This window comes from Cervus elaphus, chromosome 5 (genome assembly GCF_910594005.1).
Source record: "Cervus elaphus chromosome 5, mCerEla1.1, whole genome shotgun sequence".
Lineage (NCBI taxonomy): Eukaryota > Metazoa > Chordata > Mammalia > Artiodactyla > Cervidae > Cervus > Cervus elaphus.
The window spans coordinates 19332324-19360124 of record NC_057819.1 but is presented as its reverse complement, the minus strand read 5'-3'; the positions used below and the strand labels follow the sequence as shown (position 1 = coordinate 19360124).

Below are 27801 nucleotides of genomic sequence, written 5' to 3'. Positions count from 1 at the left end.
AGTCATGTCTGACTCTTTGCAACTCTCTGGACTGTCACCCGTCAGGGATTCAGTCTGTAGTCCATGGGATCTCTAGGCCAGAATACTGGAGTGGGTTGTCATTTCCTTCTCCAGGAGATCTTCCCAACCGAGGAGCTATCAGGATTTTTGGCTGCTTTGCAAAATTAACGCTCACCTATTTCCCCTCCTCCTTCCACAGGAGCAGAAAGAGAAGGGAGTGCCAACATTCTGCAAGTGTCGCATGCAGTGTTTTTCTGTGAGCCCCCAACCGCCACACAACATCAACAGCTCAGCCATCCTGCCTTATTTCAGAGCGATCAAACCATTTTTCAATGACAAAAATTTTACTGATGTCATGGACCATCTCAAAAAACTTGAATCGCAACGTGCTCCAGACATTTCTGTGCCTACAGACAGCTTTCAACGTAAAATGTTCATCAAGTGTGTTTTAGAAATGTTTTCAAAGTGCCTGAAATTAGTGGATAGTGAAACCCAGAAGGTCACTGAAGACCATCTGGTTGACCCTGTTCCTTTTGAGTGGCAGGAATGCAAGGAGCCTTAAAAAAAAAAGAAAAAAAAAGATGATGAGCGACAGCTGTGTATGAGAATTCTGCTGTGAGTTAAGTAAATCATTCTAGTTATCATCTCAGTGAAGCCTCAAAATGGCGAGTCCTGGGAAGACTGAGATATAAATGTCTGAGCTAACTTGAAAATGATTTCAAATTATGTCGTTGTTCTTTGTCTTGTTATTTATAGAATGTTTTTCTTCGGAAGACTTAAATTGTATTATACCCTTGTGAGGGCAGAAGGTGACAGCTATTTTAATTTATTGATATTTATCATACTGAGATTGTTAATGCTCCTTGGAGGAGCCCTTGGAAACTATTTAATAAATTATGCTGAATTTTTCTCATAACCTGTTTTGGATTTTGTGCATGTGTGAAGAGTGGTGACTGAGGGGGTAGACGGGGTATCCAGGCTAGGTGGTGTTGGGGCTTAGGGTGATTGAGACGTGCTGTAGAAATCAATAATATCTGTCACTACTGTTTCTCCTCATTGGAAAGGCTTAGTGGCAAAGGATGATAATTTTAGCAGTAGTAAGCGTTCATTGGGCATCTTCTTGCCAGACACTGAAAGTTTCACTCTCTCCTCTCTGTATAGGTGGGGAAACTGAAGAAGTCATTTAGTCACTTGCTCAAGGTTACATAGCTGTTAAGTGTGTGTGGTTGGGGGGACAGATTCAAGCATCTTTAAAGGAATGTATTTATTTTTGGCTGCGCTGAGTCTTCACTGCTGCCCTCAGGCTTTCTCTCATTTTGGCGAGTGGGGGCTACTCTTCCTTTCGGTGATGCACAGGCTTCTGGCTGGGGGACTTCTCTTGTTTCGGGGCACAGTCTCTGGGCATGTGGGCTCAGTAAGTTGCGGGGCACAGGCTCAGTTGCTCCATGACATGTGGGATCTTCCTGAATCAGGGATCAAACCAGTGTGCCCTGCTTTGGCAGGAGAATTCTTAACCACTGGACCACCAAGGAAGACCCTCAAGCCTACTCTTTACCACTCTGCCAACCTTTGTCCCTCCCTGGGCAGCAACTGGGTCTTCGAGGCATTTAACGCCATGCCTGGCACAGAGCAATCATTCACGTGTCTACTGCCTAGCTCCCCACTGGATTCCCAGTGTCCCGGCTCCTGCAAAGGTCTGTTCCATCATTTCAGCAGTGACATAGCCAGGGCCAAGGATTTCCTCATGTCGAGATGCGTCCATAGCTGTCCGTAGTACTCAGGGATCATCTGGACAAATGGTTCTCCAAGCATGGTCTCTGGATCAACAGCATCGGCATTGCCTGACAATGTGTTAGAAACACAAAGCCCTGAGCCCCACCCCAGACCTAGCCAGGCCTACTGAATCTGACACTCTAGGGGTGCAGCCAGCAACCTGTGTTTGAACAAAACCTCCATATATGTGCACCAGCCTGAGAACCACTGTTGGTCAGTGCCTTCATCTTCACCTTAACTGGGGAGAAACTGAAGCCCAGAGAGATAATATAATTTGCCCAAGTTCTCGTGTAAAAGAAATGAGGTTAGGACTCTGAGATATGCAGTCCAACCTTGGCTTCTTCTCATTCGTATTTTTGTGGGTGTTTTCTTCTTCTTCTTCTTTGGTTCTGTTGCTCGCCTTGCAGGATCTTAGTTCCCCAACCAGAGATTGAACCTGGGCCACCACAGTGTAAGTGCCAAGTCCTAACCACTGGACCTCCAGGGAATTCCCTCTGGTGGGTATTTCTACTCCAGTCCCACACCAGGCTTTTAAAGTCCCTGAATATCCTAGCCTCCAATGACAATGTTTTGATCAGTCCTTCCAGAAATACCCATGTGCTTGGACATCTATTGTTCTTTTTGACTGTCCTATATTGGAACACTCTTACTATTGTTAGAAAAACCATCCAAAATGGGGATATAAGGCAGAAAGATGACCATATGTCCTTTCAAAGAATAAAATTAATGTGTAGTACTCTGTGGAGATATAAAAAAATAAATAGGAGAAAAGGGACAAATGTTCCCTGCATAATTCTAGTTAATAAACATAAAATAAGAAAATAGAAAATCACCATTAAGCACCCACAGTAGTAACTGCTAAAGACAAGATGGAGAGATGAAGGCTGAAATTAATGGGGGAAATGGAGGAGAAACATGAAATGTGCACAGGCTTCCAGCATCTGTCTCCCAGTTTTCACTAATCATTGTGGTGGTTTTACCTGGCATCCACAGAATCTCCAGGAAGTGCTCCCGCTGGACTCCCCTCCCCTTGACAGTAGGCTTGACAGTGACTTGCTTCTAAAGCAGAGTAGGGACTTCCCTGCTGGGCCAATGGTTAAAAGACTTTGCCTTCTTAAAGACCAGGCGCAGGTTTGACCCCTGGTCATGGAACTAAGACCCCACATGGCTCCTGGCCCAAAAAAAAACCAAAACCTAAAACAAAACAATATTGTAACAAATTCAATAAAGACTTTAAAAATGGTCCACATCAAAAAAAAAAAATGCTTAAAAAAATAAAAAATAAATCACAGAGTAGGGATGGGAAAGACAGCAACCCACTGGATGATAAACATGGTGGACACCTACCTGAGCCAAGGGGGCAAGGTCAATACCACCTGTAGTGACAGAGGCACCTCCAGTCAGGGTTCTTGGAAGCCCCAGATGTATCGTGATGGGAAGGGCACCCCCTCACTTTTGCGGGCCTCTTCTCCCAAGTCCACAAGCCCAGTCTCCTCCTGAAAAAATATCAGACACACCCACATCTGCAAACTGTGGGATGTTCTGCAGATTCCCTGACCTCTTCAAAAGCGTGAGAGTCAGGAAAATCAAGGAAGACTAAGAAATTGTCACAGAGCAGAGACCAAGAGGGGATGATCTTTGGACACAGTCTTGGAAGGGATTTGAAGAAGGCATTAGTGAAAAAAAAAACAAACTAGTGGATACCCAAACCAAGCCTGTTCTAGTGTTAATTTCTTAGTTTTGTTTTGTTTTTTCAGTCGTACTGCAGAGCATGCGGGCTGTTAGTTCCCTAATCAGGGATCGAACCTGCACCCCTTGCGGTGGAAGTGTGGAATTTTAACCATTGGACCGTGGGGAAATCCCAATTTCTTACTTTTGATAGATGTGCGCCATGGTTACATAAGACGTTCGCATTTAGCAGAAACTGGAGAAGGGTGTATGAGAACTCTGTACTATCTATAACTTTGCTGTACGTCTGAATGTATTTCAAAATAAAACATTAAAAATAAAATCCAGTTCCTCAGTCATGCTGGCTGCATTTTAAGTGCTCAATAGCTACGTGTGGCTGAGGCTCCTCCTACACGGGACAGCTCAGAACATCTCCACCACCACAAAAAGTTCTGTAGAGCACTGCTCTCAGGAAATGGGACTCTGGCACAATTTATTATGGATTAGGTCCCTGAGTCTATGAATGTGGAGAAAGTTGCTAAGATGATTTCCGTCCAGTAGAGAAGACATCGCTGGGTGATGCTTTATTGACTACAGAGCATTAACGAGGTGAACAGCTCCCTGTGCGTTGTCTTCCAATTTTCATCTTCTTCACAGATGGCGGGTAGAGGGTTGGTCCTTTCTTGTACTGGCCGTGGAGGCTGTCATGCTGGACTCGTTGACTCGTTCATGGATGAGGTAGGGAAAATCTTGTCATGTGCTCACTCTCTATAAGAATTAAGTTTAAATAGCCTGAGACTTATGTTTGGTGGAAATCGGAGCCTGCCTCCTGCTACTGAAGCTGGAAGGGGAAGAGATTGGCAGCTGAAGTGTGGGTGCATCAAGGAAAACTGCTTCCCCCTCCTAAAACAATTATCCCTGCAAAGTGTGCATTTTCCCCTCCAGGCAAGTCTTCAGTACTCCATGGGCACCATCTGGGTGTCCTACAAGTCATTTCAATTCTGACACTAACTTTGTGGGGTTAGCACAGACCCTACGGTCAAAAGCTCAGTCCCACAAGATGGCTTCCCTCTACTTCAGATGCCAATCACAGAGTGGGTCCCAAGTTACACACATTTCTGTCTGTCTCAGCTACAAATCAGGGGTTTCCACAACCCGCTGCTGAGGCTCAATGATTTGCTAGAATGGCTCCCAGAACTCAGGGAACACTTTGCTTATGATTATTGGTTTATATAAAGGATGCTATAAAGGATACAAATGAACAGCCAGAGGGAGAGGTACAAAGGGTGAAATCTACAAGGGTCCTGAACACAGGAGCTTCTGTCCCTGTGGAGCTGGAGTTTGTCCTCCTCTGGCACATGGATGTGTTCACCAACCCCTGCAATTCAGATTTACACAGAGGTTTCATCCTGCGAAATGCTGGGCTGGATGAAGCACAAGCTGGGATCAAGATTGCCAGAAGAAATATCAATTACCTCAGATATGCAGATGACACCACCCTTATGGCAGGAAGCAAAGAACTAAAGAGCCTCTTGATGAAAGTGAAAGAGGAGAGTGACAAAGCTGGCTTAAAACTCAACATTCAAAAAACGAAGATCATGGCATCTGGTCCCATCACTTCATGGCAAATAGATGGGAAAACAATGGAAACAGTGGCAGACTTTATTTTTCTGGGTTCCAAAATCACTGCGAATGGTGATTGCAGCCGTGAAATTAAAAGACGCTTGCTCCTTGGAAGAAAAGCTATGACCCACCTAGACAGCATGTTAAAAAGCAGAGACATTACTTTGCCAACAAAGGTCTGTCTAGTCAAAGCTATGGTTTTTCCAGTAGTCATGTATGGATGTGAGAGTTGGACTATAAAGAAAGCTGAGCCCTGAAAAATTGATGTTTTTGAACTGTGGTGTTGGAGAAGACTCTTGAGAGTCACTTGGACTGCAAGGAGATTCAACAAGTCCATCCTAAAGGAAATCAGGCCTGAATATCCATTGGAAGGACTGATGCTGAAGCTGAAACTCTAATACTTTGGCCACCTGATACAAAGAACTGACTTGTAATCATGGCTTGGTCTTTCTGACAAGCATACTGAAGACGTCCAGGAACCACCCAGAGTCCCTTCATTAGAACCAAGACCTCCTACCACAGAGGAAATCCCCAGGGATTTAAGAGTTCTGTGTCAGATACTCCCAGCGTGCCCATAAACTCAGGAAATTACAAAAGGAATTGGGGGCAGAGACTGAATATATATTTCTACTCTGTCTCCGCAGGTGATCAAGGCAGTTCAGACTTTGTTTTTGTTGTTCTTAGATTTTTTTTAATGTGGACCTTTTTTGTTCTTTTATTTTTAATTGGAGGATAATTGCTTTGCAATGTCGTGTTTGTTTCTGCCATACAACAGCGCGAATCAGCCATAAGTGTGCCTGTGTCCCCTCCCACCCCCCACCCCCCAGAAGTGGGCCATTTTTACAGTCTTCATAGAACCTGTTACAATATCCCTTCTGTTGTTTTCTGCTCTGGTTTTTCGGCCGTGAGGCATATGGGATCTTAGTGTCCCGGCCAGGGTTGAACTTGCATCTCCGGCATTGGAAGGTGAAGTCCTAACCACTGGACCACCAGGGAAGTTTCAATTCCATCAGATTGTGGATCAGGAGGCAGGGGGGATGCTCTACTCAAAGGCAGGAGGGAACTCGGTGGAATTCCAAACTGCTGGAAGGTTGATGGTCTCAAGGAGAGGAGGCAGTTGCCATAAGGTCCAGACTAGGGGCCATGGGGGCTGAGGCATTAGTGCCTACCAAGCCCCCACCCCGCCCCAGACAGGTCCTTCGCCTGTCTCCTTACTGTTCTGCTTGAACCAGTCAATGTTCAGTTGATGCAGAACCTAGGACCTCCAAGAGTTCTGGCAACAACCCCAGTCTTTCTCCCTTTTTTTCACTGAAAGCCCGCAGTTTTGGGGATGACTCAGCCATGGCTGGGGACTCCACCGTGGTCTTCTAACTAAAACCAACTCGTGGCTCTTGGAAGGAGAGGAAACATGCTCTTGAATTTTGTGATTTCTCCTTTCGGACTTCCAGCCCTTCCACCTACAGCTTCTCTGACCAAGAGGCAGAGGATCTGCTCACCGAATTCCCTCTTGCCTTTGTGTGGACCATCCCTAACTTGAGTCTGGGCTGTAGGGCTGGATTCGGAGGCCTGCAACCTGGGCAGCAGCCCAGGGCCCACTTAGAAGGGCCCCACGCTTGTTTTCAATACTGTGTGGCCTCTGTCTCGAAATTCTGAATGATCTTTTTTGAACAAAGGGACCCACACTTTCATTTTGCACTGAGCCTGCAAATTACATAGTTGGTCCTGCTGGGGTGTTTGTAGATTTCTGGATTTTACACCAAGATTCTGACTGAGCGGGTCTGGTCTGGGCCTTCGACTCAGTATTACTAACAGCTTCACTGATATGTAACTTATCTGCCTTGAAGTTCACCCGTTTCAAGTGTATAATTCAATGTATTTTAAGTATAGTCAGAGTTCTGCAATCATCACCACTATCTCATTCCAGAAAATTCTCATGCCCCCCAAAAATTCCCCATTTCCCCCTCCCTCCAGCCTCCAGGAAATCTTGATCGCTTTCTGTCGCTGTGTGTTTGTCTGTTCTGTACGTTTCCTACACACAGAATCAGACAACACATCTCCATTTTCGTCCGGCTTCTTTCATTCAGCGTCACGTTTTCAATGTTAATCCATGTTGTAGCCTGTGCCGGTGTTTGATTCCTTTTCACTTTTGAACATTGTGGGATCAGCATGTTTTAAACAAGCCGCCAAGGTCTGAGGTAGTGGGTTCACCTGTACGGAGATGTTTGCCTTGAAGCCTACTTTCCCCATTTCGCAGAAACAAGAAAAATTTGGAGGGGAGATGAGGGAGGAGATTAGGGGTAGAAATTTGTCACTAAATCAAGACCACCTACCGCAACACTACGCAAGAGGAAAAAAAAATCCAATTCATCTTTGTCTTTCCTGATAGCACCGATCTAGGACAGAAATTACCACGGTGATAAGAATGATAAATCCTAAGTTATCTGGAACTCAATTAACAAGAACTCTCAAATAATTAGAATTTCTTTTGGTGATAACCTGTCAAAACCTATAAAGAGGCCAAAAGAAGATCAGATCTTAACATTCAGGTGACAAATTTAATATCTCCTCCACCAAATGATTTCCAGGGTCTGTCTTACGAATCAGGTTTCCACATGGATTAACCTTGAAAACATGACGCTGAATGAAAGAAGCCAGACAAAAATGGAGACATATTGTCTGATTCTGTTGTTACACTCCAAAGTAAAAACATTTAAAAATCAAGTGCCGCTGATTTACAGAGGAAAACAAACACGCCATCAAGGGTCACAAAGAAGAAAACACTAATATGGTCATAGGACTCAGTGTTTTCAGAGGGAATTTTTTGGACTGAGCTTAAACATAAAGGCTTAAAACTTACTCAGCTTATAAAAGAAGAGTCAAGAATATAAAGCTGCAAGAAAAACTTTTAAGCAATGTCAATTTCTTATTCTGGAGATTCAAGATGTGAGAGAAAAATCAAAAGGAAATAGAAAAGGCAATCAGATAATAAGAAAATGAAGAGAGGAGGAGAGAAGCAGAGAGAACAGGAGAAAGAAATGCGTAAATGTGAAAACAAGAAAACAAATGTCCAGTAAATGTGAAACTTGGGGGAACCCCACTAAGTAACCAAGAAAGGCAAATAAACAGAAGGCTCTCTTTCCTGCCCATCCAATCAGCTTGGCCTGGTGGTGAGGCTGTGAAAGGCCTCCTCAGCCACTTCTGGAAACAGGTATCCATCTTATAAAAGGATTCTCCCCCTCACCGGGAACCCTCCCTTGGTATCCTATCCTCATGGAACCTCCTAAGGAGATGATCATAGCTGGGACAGGATATATACACTGACATGTTCATAACAGCATCAATGAGATTATCCGAAATAAACAGGGAGGGACTTCCCTGGTGGTCCAGTGATTAAGAATCTGCCTGCCAATGCAGGGGACGTGGTTTGATCCCTGATCTGGGAAGATCCCATATACCATGGAGCAACTAAGTCCTTGCGCCTAGAGCACGTGCTCTGCAACAAAGAGTAGCCCCTGCTCCCCACAACTAGAGAAAGCCCACACGCAGCAACAAAGACTCAGCGCAGCCAATAATGAATTAAAAAAAAAAAAAAAGACTTTGCCTTCCAACGCAGGGGCCATGGGTTCTATCCCTGGTTGGCGAGCTAAGATCCCACAGGCCTTGTGGCCAAAAAACCCAAAACATAAAACAGAAGCAACATTGTAACAAATTTAATATTGGTCCACATTTAAAAAAAAAGACCCTCAAAAAATTTTTTTAATAAAATTAACTGAAAAAGAAAACGAATAGAGAAACAAGAACGGAAGCAACCTGTGTTAGTCCAGGCCACCTGAGGTGTGTATACCTAGATGGGATTCGCTGTGAAAAAAAGGTTGCTTTGCAGACAAACCTTGTGAGGGGAAGGGAAGAGGAAGGAGAGGAGGAAACAGGAGGAAGAGGCGGGTCTGGCCCCTGCAGAAGGGACCAGAGAAGGAAGGAGGGTAGGGAGTAGCTTCTCACCTGTCAGGAAATCCTCTGAGTCTCTTTTCAGAGGGATGTGTGTGTATTATTTTAGAAATCAGTAAATTAAATACACTTCAGATTTTGAAAGAAATAGCTGCCAGAGAAAAAATGATGAAGAATAGGTTTGAAGGGTTTTACACATATTGGTAAAAAGGTCAAATTCTTTGGCTGTCCCAAGGCTGTTTACCATAGTAGTGGGTTGTGAAATTTGTAGTTTCTTCTCTCTGAACCTTGAAATTAGGCTAGAGTCCCCTGTTCACAGCTCTTCAGACTCCCAGCTGAATGGCACAAGCAAAGCAGAGCATTATTCCTTGCAGAGTATAACTGATTTCTCAGTGTATCCAATATTGCTTCTCTCAGCCTTTCTATGGGCTATCCAAAACTGTAGTACTTTATCACGAGACGAAATATTCTAAATGACAATTCTGAGGCTCTGTGAGAGCCCAACTTTATTAATTTACTTATTTGAGGGCCCTGGAACAATTCTTCCTCCAACAGCTTTGGTATAAAAGCAGATATTCTTGGGTTTTAGTTTCTGGTCTCTTCTCTACTTAGGACCAGATATAACCTTCAATAAGCTACTTCAGTTCTCTAAAGTATGCAATTTAGTTGTGTGTGTGGTGGGTGTGTATGTGCATATATGTATATTCACAGAGTTGTGTAACCATCACCACCACCTCCTTCCAGAACATTTTTATCACTCCCCAAGAAACTTTGTATCCCATTGCAGTCACTTCTCATTCTCCCTTTTCTTCAGCTCCTGGCAACCACTAACTTGCTTTTTGTTTATGGATTTGCTTATTCTGGACACTTTACATAAATGGAATCATACAATACGTGGCCTTTTTAGTCTGGCTTGTTTTACACAGCATAATCTTTTCAAGATCCATCCAAGTTGTAACTACTTTATGTGTCAGTACTTTATCCCTTTTTATGGCTGAATAATATTCCATTGTATGGATATGCCACATTTGGTTTATATATTCATCAGTTCAAGGGCATTTGGGCTATTTTCACATTTGGCCATTATGAGTAATGCTGCTATGGATATTTGCACACAACTGTCTGCTTGAGTCAGTTTCCATTTCTTTGGGGCACATGCCAAGGAATAGAACTGCTGAACCCCATAGGAACTCTAACTTGTGGAGGAACTGCCAAGCTCATCCACAAAGGCCACACCTTTTTACATTCCTACCAGCCTTGTGCAAGGATTCTAGTGTCACCACATCTCAAGAACACTTCTTATTTTCCGTTTATTTTGTTTTTATTATCACCATCTTGGTAGATGTGAAAGGACCACTCACAGTGATTTTTAACATGCATCTCCCTGTGCTCAGTCGCTCAATGGTGTCCAGCTCTTTGCAACCCCATGGACTGTAGCCTGCCAGGCTCCTCTGTCCACAGAATTCTCCAGGCAAGAATACTGGAGTGGGTTGCCATTTTCTACTCCAGATGATTTTCCTGACCCAGGGATTGAACCTGAGTCTCCTGAGTCTCCCACGTTGGCAGGCAGATTCTTAACCACTGAACCATCTGGGAAGCCCATGGATCTCCCTAATGACTAACTAGTGATGTTGAGCATCTTTTCTTGGAATTCTTGGCCATTCATATACCATTCAAGTCCTTTGTCTATTTTAAAATTGTCTATAAAGGTCCATTCAAATTGTTTATTGTCTTTTTATTATCGAGTTGTAAGAGTTTTTTTTATATGTTCTGAATACCAGTCCATTGCCTTATATATGACTTGCGAATATTGTTGTCCCCATTCTGTGGGTTGTCTTATCACTTTCTTGATAGCATCCTTGATTCACACAATTTTTATTTTTAATAAAGTGTACTCTATTTTTCCTTTGGTTGCTTGTACTTTTGATATCAGTTTAAGAAACTGTTGCCCTATCCATAGTGATGAAGATTTACATCTATCTTTTTCCGTCACTAAGTCCTAACACCATCTGCTGAAAAGATTATTCTTTCCCCACAAAAGTCTTGGCATCCCTATCAAAAACCATTTGACAGTGGATTTATACATTTATTTCTGGACTCTCAGTAGAATAAAATTCCATTGATCTACATGTCTGTTTTTATAAATTTATCTTTTTAAAGATTTTTTTTTGACATGGACCATTTTTAAAAAGTCTTTATTGAATTTGTAACAATACTGTTTCTGTTTTATGTTTTGGTTTATTGGCCTTGAAGCATGTGGGATTTTAGCTCCCTGACCAGGGATTGAACCCACACCCACCCCCTGCATTGGAAGACAAAGTCTTAACTACCAGACCACCATGAAGTCCCTCCATGTCTGTTTTAATGCTGGTACCACGCTTCTTGACGACTGTAGCCTTGCAGTAAGTTTTTGAATTGAGAAGTGTGAGCCCTCTCACTTTGTATTTCTTTTTCAAGATCGTTTTGGCTGTTCTGGGCCCCTTGCATTTCCATATGAATTTCAGAATCAACTTGTTATTTCTGCAAAAACATAGTTGTGATTCTGAAAGGGACTGCACTGAATCCATAGGTCACTTTAGGGAGTGTTACCATCTTGGCAATATTGTCTTCTAATCCATAAACACAGGATGTCTTTCCATTTACTTAGGTCTTCTCTACATTTTTTTCAACATTAAAAAAAATTCAGGTGAAATTTACATGAGATGAACCATCTTAACATGTAAATTCAGTGGCATTTAGTACAGTCATAATGTCATGTAACCACCATCTATATTAAGTCCCCAAACAGTGTCATTACACCAAAAGAATACCCCATATCCATTAAGTACACTCCTGTTCTTCTCCCCCTGCCAACACCAATCTACTTTCTGTCTCTAAGGATTTGCCTGTTCTGGATAATCCATTTATATGGGCTCATACAATATGTGGTCTTTTGTGTCTGGTTCCCTTCACATAGCATCATATTTTTGACGTTCACCTACATTGCAGCCTCTGTCAGTACTTCACTACTTTTTATGGCTGAATAATATTCCTCAACAATGTTTTACAGTTTTCAGTGTCAGAGTCTTGCTCTTTTCTGATGAACTTTATTCCTACGTATTTTATTCTCATTGACACTATCCTACAGGGACTTGTTTCCTTCATTTCATTTTTAGAGTGTTCATTGTTAGTGTCCAGAAATACAGCTGATTTTTGTGTATTGATTTTGTGTCCTGGGACCTTGCTGAACTCATTGACTAGCTCTTAGCAGTATGTGTGTGTATCCCTTAGGGTTTTCTACATAAAGCATCTTGTCATCTGCACAGAGGGAGTGTTTTTCTCCTTCCTTCCTCATAGGAATGTCTTGGGTTTCTACGTCTTGCTGATCTGCCCTGACTGCACCCTCCAGGATAGCGTTGTCCAGTCCTGGAGACAGCGGACATGTCTGTCTTCTTCTTCACAGGTGGAAAGCATTCAGGCTTTCATCATCCCATATGTTCACTGGGGGCTTTCGCAGATGTCTTTATCAGGTGGAGGAACTTCCCTTCCACTGCCAGTTCCTGGATGCTCTCATCATGGCAGGTATGCCTTTGCTATCTCCAGTGTAGGATGAGGATCATAATCCCCACCCTATGGGGTCTTTTGAGGATAACAATGGGTAACATAATGATGTCTAGCACGGGGCCTGGCACCCATCGGCTGTTATCATTTGCAGGAAGCTCCAGAGTCAGACTCACCTGGGGCTGCAGCCCCGCTTCGCAGGCATCAACCAGTGATGCCCATGGGCAAGTTCTGAGACTCTCTAAGCCTCAACTTCCTTATCTCTACAGCGGGGATAATAAGAGGACCTGTTTCGTGGGGTTGTTGCATCGTCCCTGGCAGGTCACGGTAGATGTAACTTAGATCATAAGCTCAGGACACTAAATCTTCTGCTTGGGGAGATGAGTGATAAAACGAGATGCGGCTCCTGTCCTTAGGAAGAGCTGACGTTGTGAATGCAGTCTTGACATTCACTGCACCAGGTGGAAGGGGGCATGTGACGCCAGCGACAGAAACGGAGCACCGGTGGTAGTTCAGGGTCCAAAGTGGGGTGGCCCAGGCCAGGGCAGGCTACAGACAGAGGGGTGCACCGGGCCTTCCGGGGTGGGGTTGGGGGGAGGATGGCACAGAGTGGAGGAGCTGCATAACCACGGCGGGAGCACTGTGCCTGGAACCTGCTGTGGGAGACAGTGTCAAGGCTGAGCAGGAGGCCAGGCTAAGGGCGGGCCTTTGTTCTTGGAGAATAAGTTCTCGAGGGCCGGGAGGGGGCCTCAAGATTTTTGAAAAAGGGATGGTGGTGGAAATCTTCCTGCTATTTTCAGGGTTGGGGAGGTTGGTTGGGAAGTAGCTCAACTCTGACCCATACCAGCTCTGCCTGCAGTGTGGCCTGGGACCACAGTCAGCAACTTTGTGGAGAAAGAATTCACAGCACAAGGATGTGACAGATAAAAAGGAGGAAGGCAGGATGATGTAGGGAAAGAAGGACCAGAAGGACTCCAGTGTATTAAAAAGGAGGATGGTCTCAGTGATGCGTTAACAAAAACAGGGAACGTGGGAAGAGGGGCTGGGGGAGAAGTCAGGAAAGAAGGAAGGAAAGAAGAGTACAAAGAGCTGACATTGGAGGTGCTGCCTATAACCTGGCACATTGAACCCTTATAGTGATCTGGTGGGGCTGGTGTAATTAGTGTCCACATTTTATAGCAGAAAGATTTGGGGGCCCAGAGGGGCTGTCACTTACCCAAGGCAGTGGAGAGCCAGAGGGTGAAGAGTCTGGATTTTTCTCTAAATACTACAGGAAGCCACTGGATGGTTAAGCATGGGAAGCCCAGTGTTGGTAGGTGTCTTTAAAAGGATCCTGCTAGCTGCGTGGGGAACTGAGGCAGGAGCAGCGAGAGGAGGAACCTGGGAATTTCACACTGTCAGGGTGGGGGCTGAGGGTGGGGAGAAGTCGTTGGATTCTTGATCATTTGGGGGAACCCACTGACAGGACTCCCCAGTAGATCGGAGGTGGGAAGTGAGGGAATAGGGCAGAATGAAGGGGCCGTGTGAATTTCCAGTGTGAGCGACTGGGCAGGTGGTGGCGTCATGTGAGGAGATGCTGAGTATCCTGAAGTGCCAGTGTCCTAGGCTGCGGAGGATGAGAGATAAAAGGCAGGCTGGTTACGAGGGGAGAGACTTGAGATGCTTGTGGGGAGAGAGGAAGGAGTCAGCTGGACAAAGAGAAAACTGCTCAAGACAGAAAAGGCAAGAGCCGAGCAAAAGCCCCAGAGAGGGAGGGCAGGGTTGACTCGAAGGGAGGTATTACATCTGACCAGTGTCTCTTCCTGTGAAACATGCTCTTCCCTGCAGGTCTTGCCCCCTCTGCTTGGCTGACTCTTGTCCTGCTGGGTCCTGGTTCGGGGGGGCCCTCCCCGACCCCCTCCTTCAACCCCGGGGGTGGTCCCTGCCACTCCTCTAGGGCACCCCGTGCTTCTCCCCATCCCTACATATCAAGATGGGTTTTGTTCTGTCTCCAATAAACTCACTGTGTGACCTCTGAGCTGAGTCCAAATTCAGCCTTCAGCACACATGTCTTGATCAAAGTCTGGAGGAAAGAGAGCAAGTTGGGTGAGCCTCTGGCAGTTTTGGCAGTGGGAGGAGGTGCAAAATCGATGCTTTGTCTATCCCAGGGTGTGTGGGGGGATGCTCAATTAGGCTGGGGACTCAGGAGACACCAACGGGTTGGCATCCGGGCTGTGAGACAGGTGACAGGTGAGGGGGCAGGTGGGAATGGCCCCATCCTCTCCACCAACCTGTAACAGTACCAACCTGTCCCGCTTAGTCACACCAGCGGGAGAGACAATCAGACGGGCTAGATCAAGAGATTAGATTGTTTGCTGTACAAACCCATTAAGGCAGGAAAGTAGACTCATATCTTAGAAAGCTCCCCCCGCCACCCCCCCCTCCCCGACTCCCTAAACAAGGGTTTTCTAGCTAATGATTCAGTGAAACAGAAAATCAGATCAATCACATCTCCCCATTCCCCAGGGTTCTCATTAACTCTGACTGCAGTCTTACACAAAGCCTTTGGGAGTTTTCAAACGAGGGACACTGCAGGCGTAGATGCAGTTCTAGGAAATGGTACTCAAAAGCACATTTACTATTAACAGATGAAATCCATATGGCGTCTGGGATGTGCTTCAAAATAACGGGGGCGGGGTGAGGTAGATACCAAAGAAAACTGTCCCTGAGTCGGTCATCTTTTAAAGTGGACGGTTGGGTACATGGGGGTTCATTGTACTGTTCTCTCTACTTCTGTGTTTGCTGGAGATTTTCTGAAATTAAAAGGTTAAAGCACACATTGAGTGTAACCACACCAGCCTACACAAGGCTAAATTCAGAATCTGACATACAGAAAAGAGCGACTGAGAAGGTAAACTGTGTTCTATAGAATCGAGTCCAAATCCAAGACGAAGTGCTCTCAAATGCCATTTGGAAACTATTCTTATCACATTTACAATCCAAATGACTAATGTTGATGCTTTATATTAAGTATAGACTTGTAGTAGTCAACCTCTAAACCCTGCAGGACACCTACATGCCCGCATCTGCTGGTTGCAGCCACCCCCACCCCCAGCTCATCGGGGTCCCCACACCCTCTGCCTGTCTGACAGAGAGTCAGGGAAGGGGTAGCTGGGTTGGTGGAAGGGCAGGGGCTGAGGGTCACTGGGTAGGTTCCCTGGGCACCTGCTGTGCTGGTCCTGAACTGGGCACAGTGGTGGCTCTGGGCCCCTTGTCCTGATGGGGAACATGCATGATAATGACCAGCATCCTGAGGAAATACAGTTGTCTGAGGTCTGACTTGGTGTGTGCGTGTGTGTACACATGTGTGAAAGCGCACGTGTTCACGTGTGTGAAAACGCATATGCACCTGTGTGTTGGGGGGGGGGGTAGGAACATTAGGGCTGGTTTCTGAAGAACTGACAGTTAAGGATTATATTGGGAAGAAAGAGGGACTTCCCTGGTGGTCCAGGGGTTAAGGCTCTGAGCTCCCAATGCAGGAAGCCTGGGTTCGAGCCCTGGAAGGGGAACTAAGATCCCACATGCCTCAACCAAGCCTGCATGCTACAACTAAAGAAGGTTGTATGCCACAATGAAGACTCAGCACAACCAAAATAAAATAAATAAGTAAACTGGAAGAAAGAACAGGAACTATTCAAGAAGAGGGGTGGAGATGGGGAAAGTCTTGGGCAGAGGGAGGCGGCTTTGGGAAAACCTGAAGAGAAAAACCAAACCAAACCAAGCAGGCCTGCCCAAGGCACGGAAAAGAGCAAAAACGAGATTGGAAAGGCAAGGAGAGGAAGGACGGGCTCAACAGAGAGGGGTGGAGGACTGACCTTTCCCTGGCAGCCCTTGAAGCAGTCAGTGCCGTGACTGGACTTGGACCACCTCAAGCTCCCATGGACTGTAAGGTCGAGGCTACAAGATGGAGAAGGGATAGAGGACATCATCGTGTGAACTTGAGGAACGATGGCAACTTGGACTTGGGTGGTTGGTGATGACAGTGGGGCTGGAGAGAAGATGGTGTCTTTGGAAGACTTCCAGAGGACACGTGAGACAGGACTTGGTGCGGGAGAGGGGATGGCACAGATAAGCCTCTGGATTCAGTGGATGGAGGATAAAATAGACATTGTTAGAGGATGAAACATGAAAACTCCAGCCTCCTGGCTCTGACCCACGTGGCTGCCACGTGGGTCTCAGAAACGACTGATGTCTTCCTCTGTGAAATGAGGAACACCACGCCACTGACTCGAGAACTGCCTAGAGGTGGCCCAGTGCCTGACACTGAGGCAAGCAGGCTCCAGCACCCTGGCCTCTTTCCTTGAGACACTCTGTTCCTCCTTTCCCCACATCCAAAGCCTCCCTTCTTCTAATTATGCCCCAAGTATCTTTTGAGATTCCAGACCTAACATGTGGCCAGACTCAAAAAGATAGAAGAACCCACTGATTATCTCAACGGAAACCAAGTTCCTTCTTGCCCCAAGGAGTCCATGAACCACTTTGTCAGGGGCCCCCGATTCTTAAGGCCCCAGATCTTGCTTTGTGTCATGAAGATGTTTTTCCTCGGGGAAGGCGTGGGGGTTTGATCAGACAAGAGCCTGCGTATCAACCCACTGCATTTTAGTCAAGAGATACAGATCTGAACAGTTGTTCAGTGAAACAAGACAGCCGCTCTGGAGAGGGGCCGGCAGCCCAAGGGGCCAGCACGGCTCATTTTAAGAGTCACGCTGCCCAGGCACAAGGAACTGGGGGGGTGGGTGTGGGCAGAGGAAGATGGGAGGAGAAAGAAGGGCTTTTTAGATTAAGCAGAAATCATCAAAGTTCTCAGCACAACAAAAGGACATCTCTGCAGGTCAACTTTCCAGCATCTTCCGTGTACGGTATTGGGTCAACAGTCAGCAGAGAGGCCCTTGCCCCCTGGGGCATCACCATGACGTAGACCCCGCTGGGTACTGGCCTAGGGCTGGCCATGCTGGTGGCAACCTGCGCTTTCTGGGAGCTGGACATTTGCGATTTCACGTGACCCTGACGACCACCCTGTAGAGACTCCAGGTGGCTGCTGTTTGCCCAAGTGCCAAGTGAGGAAACGGGCACTTTGTTCAAGTACCTCTGGACTCTGTCCACCTGGGAAAGCTAGCACGAGTGAGGCAGGCGCAGGTACCCTCTGCCCCATCTCATTTTATCACCTCTTCCACTGCTCCAACGGGTTAGCAAAGACCACATGCCACAGGCTTTTCCAAAAATACGGCTTTTTATTGTCTCGGATGCAAATATAGTCTTGGATGCATTGTAGTGCTGGATACAGCTGGCGGAACCGTGTGTCTCGACAGTGGGGCGTGAAGGGCCGAGCTCAGGGTGGTGCAGGCCTGAGGGAGCCCGCGGTGAACACTCTTCTTGGGTTTTGCTTTTTCTGCCCACGAGGGGTGACTTGTCTCCTGGGTGGGGAGCCCTGACACAGTCACCAGAGAGCACAACAGGGAAAAAAAAAAAAAATGAACCACTTACACCGTGAACTGAAACCCGAGAAAGGAAAAGAAGGAGCTGTTTCAGCCGTGGCGTTACACAACAAGCGAAACAAGTGGTGTGAACAGATTCAGATAAAGCGACCCCGGGCGCCGCGGTCTGCCTCCCTCGCGAGAAACACAGCCTGGGCATCGCGGCTCCCTGGTGGAGCCCTTCCTACTTGTAGCTTCAGGATGTCGACTCAATGGAAACGCCATCAGACTTAAGTTTCTCCCAACCCTTTCCCCCATCTCGGCCCTTGAGAGAGGCCCATCTCTATTTTAGAAACCCAGGAGAGAATTCTTCAAAAGAGCGATGCCCAGGGTTGATTCTGAAACCAAAAGGGGATGGAGGTGAATTTTGCTACATAACCATAAAGAAATTTCACAAAAATAGAATTCCATTGAGTAAACACACACGCACACAGGCTTGTGCAAGCACACACACGTACACACACACACACACACACAAAGCCAACAATCAACAGGAAAAGTTCCCTTTTCTTTCTCAAAGGCTGATTTTTCATAAGCCTCAACAGAAAACAGCCCCCCTGCATGGTGAGCGGGGAAGGCCAAGTCCCTTAGGAGAAGAAAATTGGGCAGGTGATCTGTGTGGAGGCACGTGGGGGGTCGTAAGGCTTCTCTCTGTTCCTGGAGCCCCTCCGACCGCCAAACCTGTCTGCTAGGTGGGTTAAGGCCATGGCAACCACTGACACGTACAATGTGTTGAAGGTTCAAGCTCCTCCGCCCTCCACCCTTGCTCTCCTCTCCTGTCAGCTCATGTTCAGATGAGGTGAAAATCCTCTTTTGAGATACGAGGCATTGGAGCATAGAGCCCAAAACCACGGCCCACTGCTGCCCGTGTGCCCACATCGGGGCTCCTTGGCTCCCTTCCTCAGCAAGCTGGGAGGCACTTTGCAAAGCTGCTCCAGCGAGCAGTGTTCTAAGCCTGCCCACTACTGGACGAGGTAAAAGAACCCAAGTGGGGCAGGTCATCCAGCGCTGGGTCAGGTCCACACTGCACAAGTGTGCAGGAGGCCCCGTGCAGATGGGCCCCCCGGAACCCCCCCACCCCGGCTCCACCCTGACAAGACCTCGTTTAGCTGTGCCGTGAAAACCGGTGACCACCTTGACAATAACAGCAGGCCTGCCACTCAGGATTCCTCCAGGCATGCAGAGAGGGGAGGCCCAGGCTAAGAGGACACAGGGGTGCTGTCTGGGACTGCACCCTCCTGGTGAGGGGGCCTGTAAGATCACTGCACCCCTTCACCTGGGGAGGGACAAGGGGGTGGCCCCACCCTGCAATGCCACGTCCTCCCAGAATCGAACTTTCTCTTTCTACTAGCCAGAGCAAAAGAACCTAGAGAGAGGACCTCTGTCTGGTTGGGGAGGCGGGGTCGGGTCACCAGGACAGAGAGCGGAGGGAGCTGGGTGTGTGGTCACCCATGGCACCCCACCACTCCCTCCCCCATAAGACATGGTGCTCACATCAGCACCGACTCCTGAGGACAGGAATATTCCCCTTGTGCCCCAAAGACCCCGGAAAGCGCCCGCCTGCCGGCTCGGGGACCTCCTGGGCGTGTGTCGGAGGTGACCAGTTGGTGTGTAACCTGCCTGAGATGGAGGCAGGGACAGGCTGGCCGACTTCAGAAAGCCCCACTCATTCCCTGCATTTCCCACTCGTCGTCAAAGGGCAACCAGTGGTAGGAAGGGAGCTGATGGCACAGAAAGATTTCACAGAAACACTTTCAGAGACTGTGTGCCAGGCAGGCTTTTTTTTTCTTTCAGACTTATTTTCGTATCCTCCAAAATCAGCGTTTTTAAGTCTCTTTTACGGGAGAAGAGATAGGAGGTGGGGTGAAAGGGAGTGTAAACAAATCAGAGCATTCACTGGAGGCAGCTGGCAGAGTGGCCCTGGGGGTCCCCGCACCCCAGCTGGGGACCCCAGGACAAGGGTCAAAGCTAGGGCCCCACCCCACCCCGCCCCGTCCGGCCAGACTCAGTGGGTCAGACTCCGAAACAAGAAAACTTCCAGGGCAAGAAACAACTGTGTCTGTGCTAAGAGATATAGCTTTGTGGCCCTATAGCCGTGATACTGGTGAGCACCAAGAAAAATGGATTTAAGTAAATATCTCAAAACAAAACATGCATCGAGTTAACCCTCTGCTGGGACACACCCGCATACACACACCTGCACGTGCGTGCGCCCACACACAGACACACAGACACACACACACACGCGCGCGCGCGCCCTTCAATGCCTCATACAACCTAACAGCTTTAAATATTTAAAAAAACAGAATCGTGAACATTAAGTCAGCCAAAGGGCGGGAGAGGTAGGCCAAAGAAGCAAGAGGCCAATTTTATATCCCATGGAGCTAAAAAAAATAAAATAAAAAAAAGACTCCCAACATGGGGTGGGGAGAAAGCTATTGATCTCAGAGAGGTCGTGGCTGGGCTGAGCTCCACGGCCGCCCAGGCGGTTGACGAAGGCACAGGAACAGAGGCGAGGCTGAGCGCAGGACCCTCTGCAAGCCCTCGTGGCTGGGAACGTGTCTCTGATTTTCCTTTTTTTTCCTTTCGAGCCTCGCGGTGCTCTTCCCCCTTGGAGGGAAACCGTGTCCACCCGGGGGAGGCTGCGCTCTCATCCCGCCTCCCAGTGGACACGCAGGGCTGGCCCAGACTGTCTTGTGCCCGCCCCTCAGGAGAGCCATCCGAGGGCCTGTAAACACGTGTTCTGGGGAGGCAGAGGGGGCCGCCACAGATGAGGGAGTGGGTGACCAGTTGCGACCTGGGGCAGAGGCAGTGGCTCAGCTGGCCCCCCTGGGGAGGAACCCCCTCCATCCTCCATCAGCGGAGGCTGAGGTGGGGCTGCCCCCGGGGCACCTTCCACAGGCCTCCAAGAGCCAGTGGGAGCCTCCAAAAGGATCCAAACTTCAGCGGGCAGCCCACAGCAGCCCCCGCCCCAGCTCCGCAGAGCCGAGCAGGACTCCTGGCCTGCCCCTCGCTCAGGCAGGTCTCCCATCTCCTGGCAGGGAGGAGAGAGGTTGAAGGGGAAGCCTGCCGGCCTCTGAACTTCACAGCAGGACGTGAAAAGCACATTCTTTCAATGAGGAGGTAGCCCTGGGTGGGCTTCCTGAGTGTTAGACAGCATCCTTCTGCCTGGAACTGCTCCCGCAGACCAGCTAGAGGAGGACTGGCCCGGGCCCCTCCTCCGAACCCTTCCAGGTGCTCCCACCTTCAGAAACAGCCTGCCGCCCCCCCAGCCCTCCACATGGACCAAAGCTGAATTCAGCTCCTGACTTTCTGATCCAAGCTGCCTGGAGACAGCTCCGAGGCAGCTACCTTGGAGCTCCATGTCGACCGGTCAATTTCTGCCTTCAAACACAAGACACGGCAGATGCCGGGGTGCTGGCGTCTTTGGTCCAGGAACTGGGATGGATGGGCAGGGGCTCCCAGTTGCACAATCCAGGTGAGGGGACCCAGTCGATGGCAGCACCGCAGAGCCTGTTGTTTCACACGCCGCACCCACAGGGCTAGCGGTGTCCATCAAGCATGGCTGTTCCCGGCTTGGAAGCAGGCAGGGCACGAGGGGGCAGGGCCTGGCTGAGCCCCCGCCATGTGATTCCCGGGTCGGCGCCACCATGACTGCCGCAACGCCAAGCAGAACCAAGTCCACTTGAGAAACAGACCACAGCACCGCCCAGGGGACCTCCAGGACTGAAGCAGCGCCGTGTCCCTGGGGCTGCTGTTACACAGGCCCACTGTTTTGCACACATGTGCTGTAGGGTTTCCTGGCCCTGCGAAGCCTGAGCCGACATCCGCTCTATTAGGTCAGAGCCGGGGGAGGAAGCAGGAGGCCTTCCAACAGCCCAGGGGTGCCAGAGACGCAACAGGAGGGCGCGTCCCAGACAGCAGCTGGGAAGGACCCTCATGCGTCCTAACCTGGGGAGCGGGCGAGGCCTCCTCCTGCCCCGTCGGCTCCCTGCACTGCTGGCCCCTCTCTCCATCCCCCCGACACCCCACCAGCAGGACAGGACAGGGAGGGGCGGTGTCCCCTTGTTTCCCTTCATCCGAGCTTCTCTGAGGCAAGGGGAGGTTGGTGACTGAGGTCGCTGAGTCAGAGTTCACAGCAAGGGGTTCCCAGAGCTGGGCTATTGCTGTTGGCAGGACCCAAACCTGCTTCAGACCTGAGCGCGGCATTCGGAGCGGCCGGGGCCATAGTCGCAGGGAGGCTTGGAGGCCCTGAAGCGGGAGAGGTGATGGTGCGGCCTTCTCTCCACAGGCGGAGAAGGGTCTCCTCGGCATCCCACGCGGCTGCGTGCCCGCTAAGCGCTGCTAGGACTCCCCAGCTCTCTGGCTGATTCTGGTGACGGCCTCTGCTGCCTGCTCGGGCAGCTGGGATGGGTCTGTCAGGATGGACGTGGTGGTGCTCAGGTGCCGGAGAGTGTTCAGCACGGCTGCAAGAGAGAAGGGGGAGCCTGCAGATGAGGCCCGGGGAGGTTCAGCTCTGAGCCCCCGAGAGACAGAACACATGTTTACATGTGTACACCCTGAGGGGCGATCCTCAGGGCCCCCCAAAGCAGGAAGGGCATGAACCCCAGGGGAGCCTCTCTGCTGAGGTCTGGACACTCACACCTCTACCTTTAAGATGATGCCCCAATCCTATCTGCCACCCTACAGGAAGAGTGGGGAACACCCTGAGCCGTTCCTGCTTATCCCTGTGACCTGAATACACAGCTTTGATCCTTATTAGAAGAATTGAACATGAAAGTATATCTGAAAACACCGGATACAAGGCCAGGCGAAGAGTAGGTGCTCAATAGACATGAGCTGGATCTGATCATCAGACGGACACACGGAGATGGCAGAAAGCTGAGGCGAGGCGCCCCGCCCCCCCCCCGCAGGGCCTCACCCTCCTGCCCCTGGTGTGTGCAGACCAACCATGGCGGGGCCTGGGTTTTCTGCGGCCGTGTCCATGGCTAAGCCCCCCACAGCCCCACGACCCCTGCGGGCAGCCCCCACTCACTTGGCCTGAGGATGGGCAGGGAGCAGTGCTCGTCCAGCCAGGACAGCGCCGTCCGGTGCAGCTCGTCCAGGCTGCTGGTGGACACCACGCCCTTGAAGGACTCGAACAGCGGCTTGATGATAACGCTGAACTGCACGGCACTCGGGTTAAAGAAACCGTAAGCGAGCGCAGAGAGAGCGGAGTCCAGTCACAGGCGAGCCCGTGACAGACACCCCTCGGGACTGGCAGGGTGCTGTGCACAGCTGGGGAGAGATGTCCCTAACCGTCCCTGCGCTCAGCCTGATGCCAAGGAACCTGGCACTGACCAAGAGGTTCCAACTTGTCCCCGCTCCACTCGGGGACCAGAGCAACAGAGGACTGCAGCTGCTGTCTGCCGCCGCCTCCTGTAGAACCCGCCCAGGGGTGCACACAGACGCCCCCCGCCCTCGCAGCTCTCCTCCCCTGTGAATCCCTCCTCAGCCTGTCAGACCCACGGCCGGGGGTGCGGCAGCCAACCCTGCACGTGTGCCCACTGTCCACTCAGGGGCACAGCGGAGGCTGGGTGGGGACTGACTGGAAGGCCAAGTGCTGGGAGGCCTGGGCCCCAGGGCCAGAGCCCAGCACCCAGGCATCCCTGCCTCAGTAACAGCTGTCAAGGGCATGTGGTATAAACCCAGGGAACAACACAGAGGGAACCAGCTTCAAATCCAGGCTCTGCCACACAGTCACTCTGTGAGTCCTGGTTTTGGGTGGCAGGACGGAGCTGATGCTGGGACATGTCAGAGCAGATCCCACCTCCTGCCCACCTCACGGCTCCCACCAGCAGCTCCAGCCTCCTCTCCCCTTCTCAAGGACTCGGCAGCGCAAAGCAGGCCAGTTCCATGTCCCTGGGAAGCCCTCAGCCAGTACACTCACCGAGGACAGCCCCCTCCAACACTGCGGGCCTAGCCGGGCCCCTGTCTCTCTTGAGACAGAAACTAGCATTACCTGTCTTGACAAACTCAATGACGACCATTTAGAGAGCCTCTTTCTAAAGGAACCCAAGGGTCAGTGTCTGCTGTTTCAGGTCACGGGTTGCAGGGATGGGGGGAATGAGCAAAGAAAACCCAAAGATACAATCCAGAACTTCCAATTCTGCAGGGTCCGGCTTTTCACATATTCGTCAAACATGTCTCGCATGTGATCAAACTGGCGCCGGGTGACAGGGACACCCGTGGCAGGGAGCAGCTGCTGGCAGGAGCTGAAATGACAGGAAGAGTCAGCGGAGCTCAGTGGGGCTGGGGGCCCAGCAAGCAGGCCCAAGGTTGCGGGGGAGGACAAAAGCTGCAGTGCCGAGTAAGGGGGCCTCTACCAGTCCCCCCACCCTCCCTCCCTGCCATTCGGGGTAGGATGAGCCGCACCCCCCAACCCCCAGCCCCCACCCCCGCCCCCAGGCCCAGCCTCACAGGATGGTGGCGTTGAGCTCCTCGATCTCCTCGCGCAGCCGCCGGGCCTCCTCCTGCATCTGACTGCGCTCCTGCTGCAGCTTGGTGATGTACTCCACAGTCTTCTGCAGTGTGATGGCGTGGCTGGCCTGCGAGGGGGCCAGGTCAGGGCGCGCAGCACACCAGGCGCCCCCAAGTGCCCATCCTGTCGGTCCTGCCCCGACCCACCCGCTCCCCCAACCCCCACAGCCACTCACCAGCTTGGTGTTGTTGGAGATCAAGCTGTTCAGGGTATCGAAGCCCATCTTGATGTTGAAGCGCCTCTTCTGCTCGGCTGAGATGTGCTTCATCTGCCGGTTCTGCTGGGGAATCGGCCCGTCACTGCACCACAGGGCCCCCCTCCCCATCCCTACCCGCTGCTCAGATTCTCTATAGAGAGCTATGTGGAAGGAGGGGGCAAGAGGAAGCTAAGAGGCTCCAGGAGGAGCTAGGAGGGGACAAGATGGGGCCAGAGAACCATCCCTACAGAACAGAGCACAGCCAAGGGCCTGGCGCTGCAGATCCGGCCTTCCCGGCCACCCCCACACCTCAGACCCGTTTGTGACAGCTGCCACCCCCGCTCCACAGAGCTCGGGGCCACTGTCAACACAGGGCTGGGGGCAGGTGGCGCAGGGAGGAGCCAACATGCTCAAGGGCAAGGCAGTGAATGTCCCCATTTCAGGTGTGGGACACCTGTCAAGCCCATGGGTCTTCCCAGTATGTCTCCAGTAGGAACATAGTTGTCCTCATGGCCCCTGGATACGCTTCTCCCTGCCTCCCCAGTCTTCTGAGGGAATCAAGACCCGAGAGGTACCTTTAAAACAGCCACGTTTTTGGGGTCTGCAGGCGATTTCCCTGAGCAGTTGTTTTGGGGGGACTGAGGACTGGGGCTCTGCTCAGATGCACACGGAGAAACCTGCCCTGAGTTCGGGCAGTCCCGACCTGGGAAGAGCAGAGATTCCCCTCAGGGGCCGGGCTGTGCCAGCAGCGCAGGGACTCACCCACAAAGGGAAACCCGCCCTCGACCTCCCATGGCAGCCCAGAGCAAGAACTAGGCGAATCCTTGCCAGCATCTCGGGGCGGGGGGCAGCGGGGCGGTCCTGGCTAGGCCTGCCGGGTGCAGCAGGTCTGGGAGAGGAGAGAGGCCCGCCTCCCAGGGCACCAGGGGCCCCTCCACGTCTGCACGGCTCTGGTGCTCACCCTGGGTGGCAAGCACTTAAGCTATCTGTTCTTTGAACTCTACGTGTGTGTTTTCTTATACTTCCTTCAATTTTACCCACCCCAGAAATCTTTTAATTAGGAAAACAAATGAACTCGGTGGAGGAAACTTGTGGCCCCAGCTCAGGAGCTGTGCCCAAGAAGCCCCTTCCAGCCCCGCCTCACAGCATGGACCCGCGGATGCCTGAGGCTCTGTCCCCGTGACACTGCTCTCCTCCCTACCCTGCTCTCAAGCCTCCCAGCATGGCTCTAACCTTTGGGGATGCACCTCAGCAGACAAGGCGACGTTTCCCCGAGCCCCCACATGGCATTTCAGGGTCCAATCTATAGCCAGTCCGTGTCTATATTTTCCCACACAAGGGTCCTTATTCTTCAAAACCTGTCCTTGGACGAGTCCCTGTCTGACCCCTGTAAGCAGACAGCTAGCTCCCCGCTCATCATGTTCTCCTCTCCACTTCAGAAAGATGCTGCTGCAGAGGGCTCTGGGAGCAGCCACCCTGGTTTTATCTAAGACAGGAAGACACTCTGGCCTCCCTCCCCAAGGTAGTATCTGGCTCCACCCCTCCCCAACGCCCCCCACCCGCCCCCACCAGCAGCAGAGTCTTGGGAACATCATTTCCCAGACCTCTCAGACCTCACTGGGCAACATTAGTCCTACCCCAGCCGTCTCACCAACCGAAGTCCAAGCCGGGGAGGAAGGAAGGGGGCTCCTGAGGTGTGCCGCCAGCACACGGGCCAGGGACAACCAGCCAAACCCAGACAGGCCGGGGGCTCCCGCAGGCACAGCAACCGCGGGCTCGCGGTTTCTGAAAGCTGCTGATGACCGCTCAGTCCCTTTTGTGGATCAGGACTGGCAGCTCACGGCCGGGTCTTTCTTTTTTATTTTTTAAAATCTTTTTTGGCCACATTTCACGGCACGTGGGATCTTAGTTCCCTGACCAGGGATCGAACCAATACTCTCTGCAGTGGCAGAGCAGAGTCTTGACCCCCAGACAACCAGGGACGTCCCCATCAGAGCCAGGCCCTTTTGAAGGAGGCTGAGCGGTGTCCCCGTGAGCACACAAGCTGCCGGAACCACAAGGCACTGGCGGCTTTCCCTCACTGATCCTGTGCTTAGCCTGGGCCACCGGCAGCTTCGGATCCCTCACTGCCTGGCCTGGCAGCCCAGGCTCCGCCCGGGTACCCTCAGCAGCCTCCCCAGTCCCACAGCAGGCCCCCTACTCCACTCACGCGGTCCCAAGCGCTCCAAGCGGAGAGCTGAGTCACTGGCGCCTGCGGCAGGGACCTGGGCAATGCCCCCGTGCAGCGGGCCCTGCTCACCCTTCACCAGGGAGTCGGGCACTGTGCTGGGAGGGAAGAGCCGGGACACGGGGGTGTGCTGGCTTCCCGGGCCGGGGCCGAGGTCCGTCACCAGGATGCCGCTGGGGAACTCTGTGACTCCAGGAGCCTAAGGGGACACGGAGGAGGAAGGTCACCCCTGAGCACAGCTAGGTCAGGTGAGGGCCATTCAAGGTCCTAAGATGTTGAAGGCCTGTCCCGGCCACTCACCCTGGTGAGGGCAGCAGGCGTGAGGACTACGCTGGACTGGGACACGGTAGAAGCCAGCATTCCTTCTCTCTTCAGAGGGCCAGATGTCATGATCACTGCCTGCGGCTGTCCTGGGAAGGCAGCTGCCGGAACAAGGGGAGGTGAGGGTGGAGGCCCAGCTATGCGCCTGCTGCCTGACACGGGTACTGAACCTGGACCAGCCAGGCTGCATGGGGGCTGGGGGGGGCAGTGGCGGGGAGCCTCAGGAGCAGCACACGACCCCTCTGCTGCCACTGAGACGTTGCCCCCTCACTGTAGGGCATGGAGAGACGATGCTAGATTTTTGCAACTTCTCCTTGGTGGGGACAGATTATAGACCAGGCAAGAGATGACCAGGGCTACATTTTTTTCCACATTGGGCTGAGACTGGAAGAACACCACAGAATAGAAAACAGACTCGATCTACATACGTCGTCTTTCACAGCCCTTCTGCTTCCAAGATCACGATGTGTGTGTG

The 27801-nt window shown here is 50.8% G+C and overlaps 1 protein-coding gene across 2 annotated transcripts in view; it reads right to left on the bottom strand.

Annotated features, from left to right (window-relative positions):
* Positions 1–17799: 17799 nt before the first annotated feature.
* LOC122693939 (MLX interacting protein) overlaps positions 17800–27801 on the bottom strand; it is a 59184-nt gene continuing 49182 nt past the window's right edge. The window contains exons 10-17 of one of the 2 annotated variants that reach the window (XM_043901942.1): positions 27306–27427; positions 26988–27204; positions 25354–25481; positions 24758–24862; positions 24522–24649; positions 24193–24316; positions 23098–23227; positions 17800–22528 (exon numbers count right to left, since the gene is read on the bottom strand). In XM_043901942.1, coding sequence (XP_043757877.1) covers positions 22407–22528; positions 23098–23227; positions 24193–24316; positions 24522–24649; positions 24758–24862; positions 25354–25481; positions 26988–27204; positions 27306–27427 — 1076 coding nt within the window. In that variant the 3' untranslated portion in view covers positions 17800–22406. The remainder of the gene's footprint in view (positions 22529–23097; positions 23228–24192; positions 24317–24521; positions 24650–24757; positions 24863–25353; positions 25482–26987; positions 27205–27305; positions 27428–27801) is intronic. The other variant, XM_043901943.1, reaches the window with a different exon arrangement.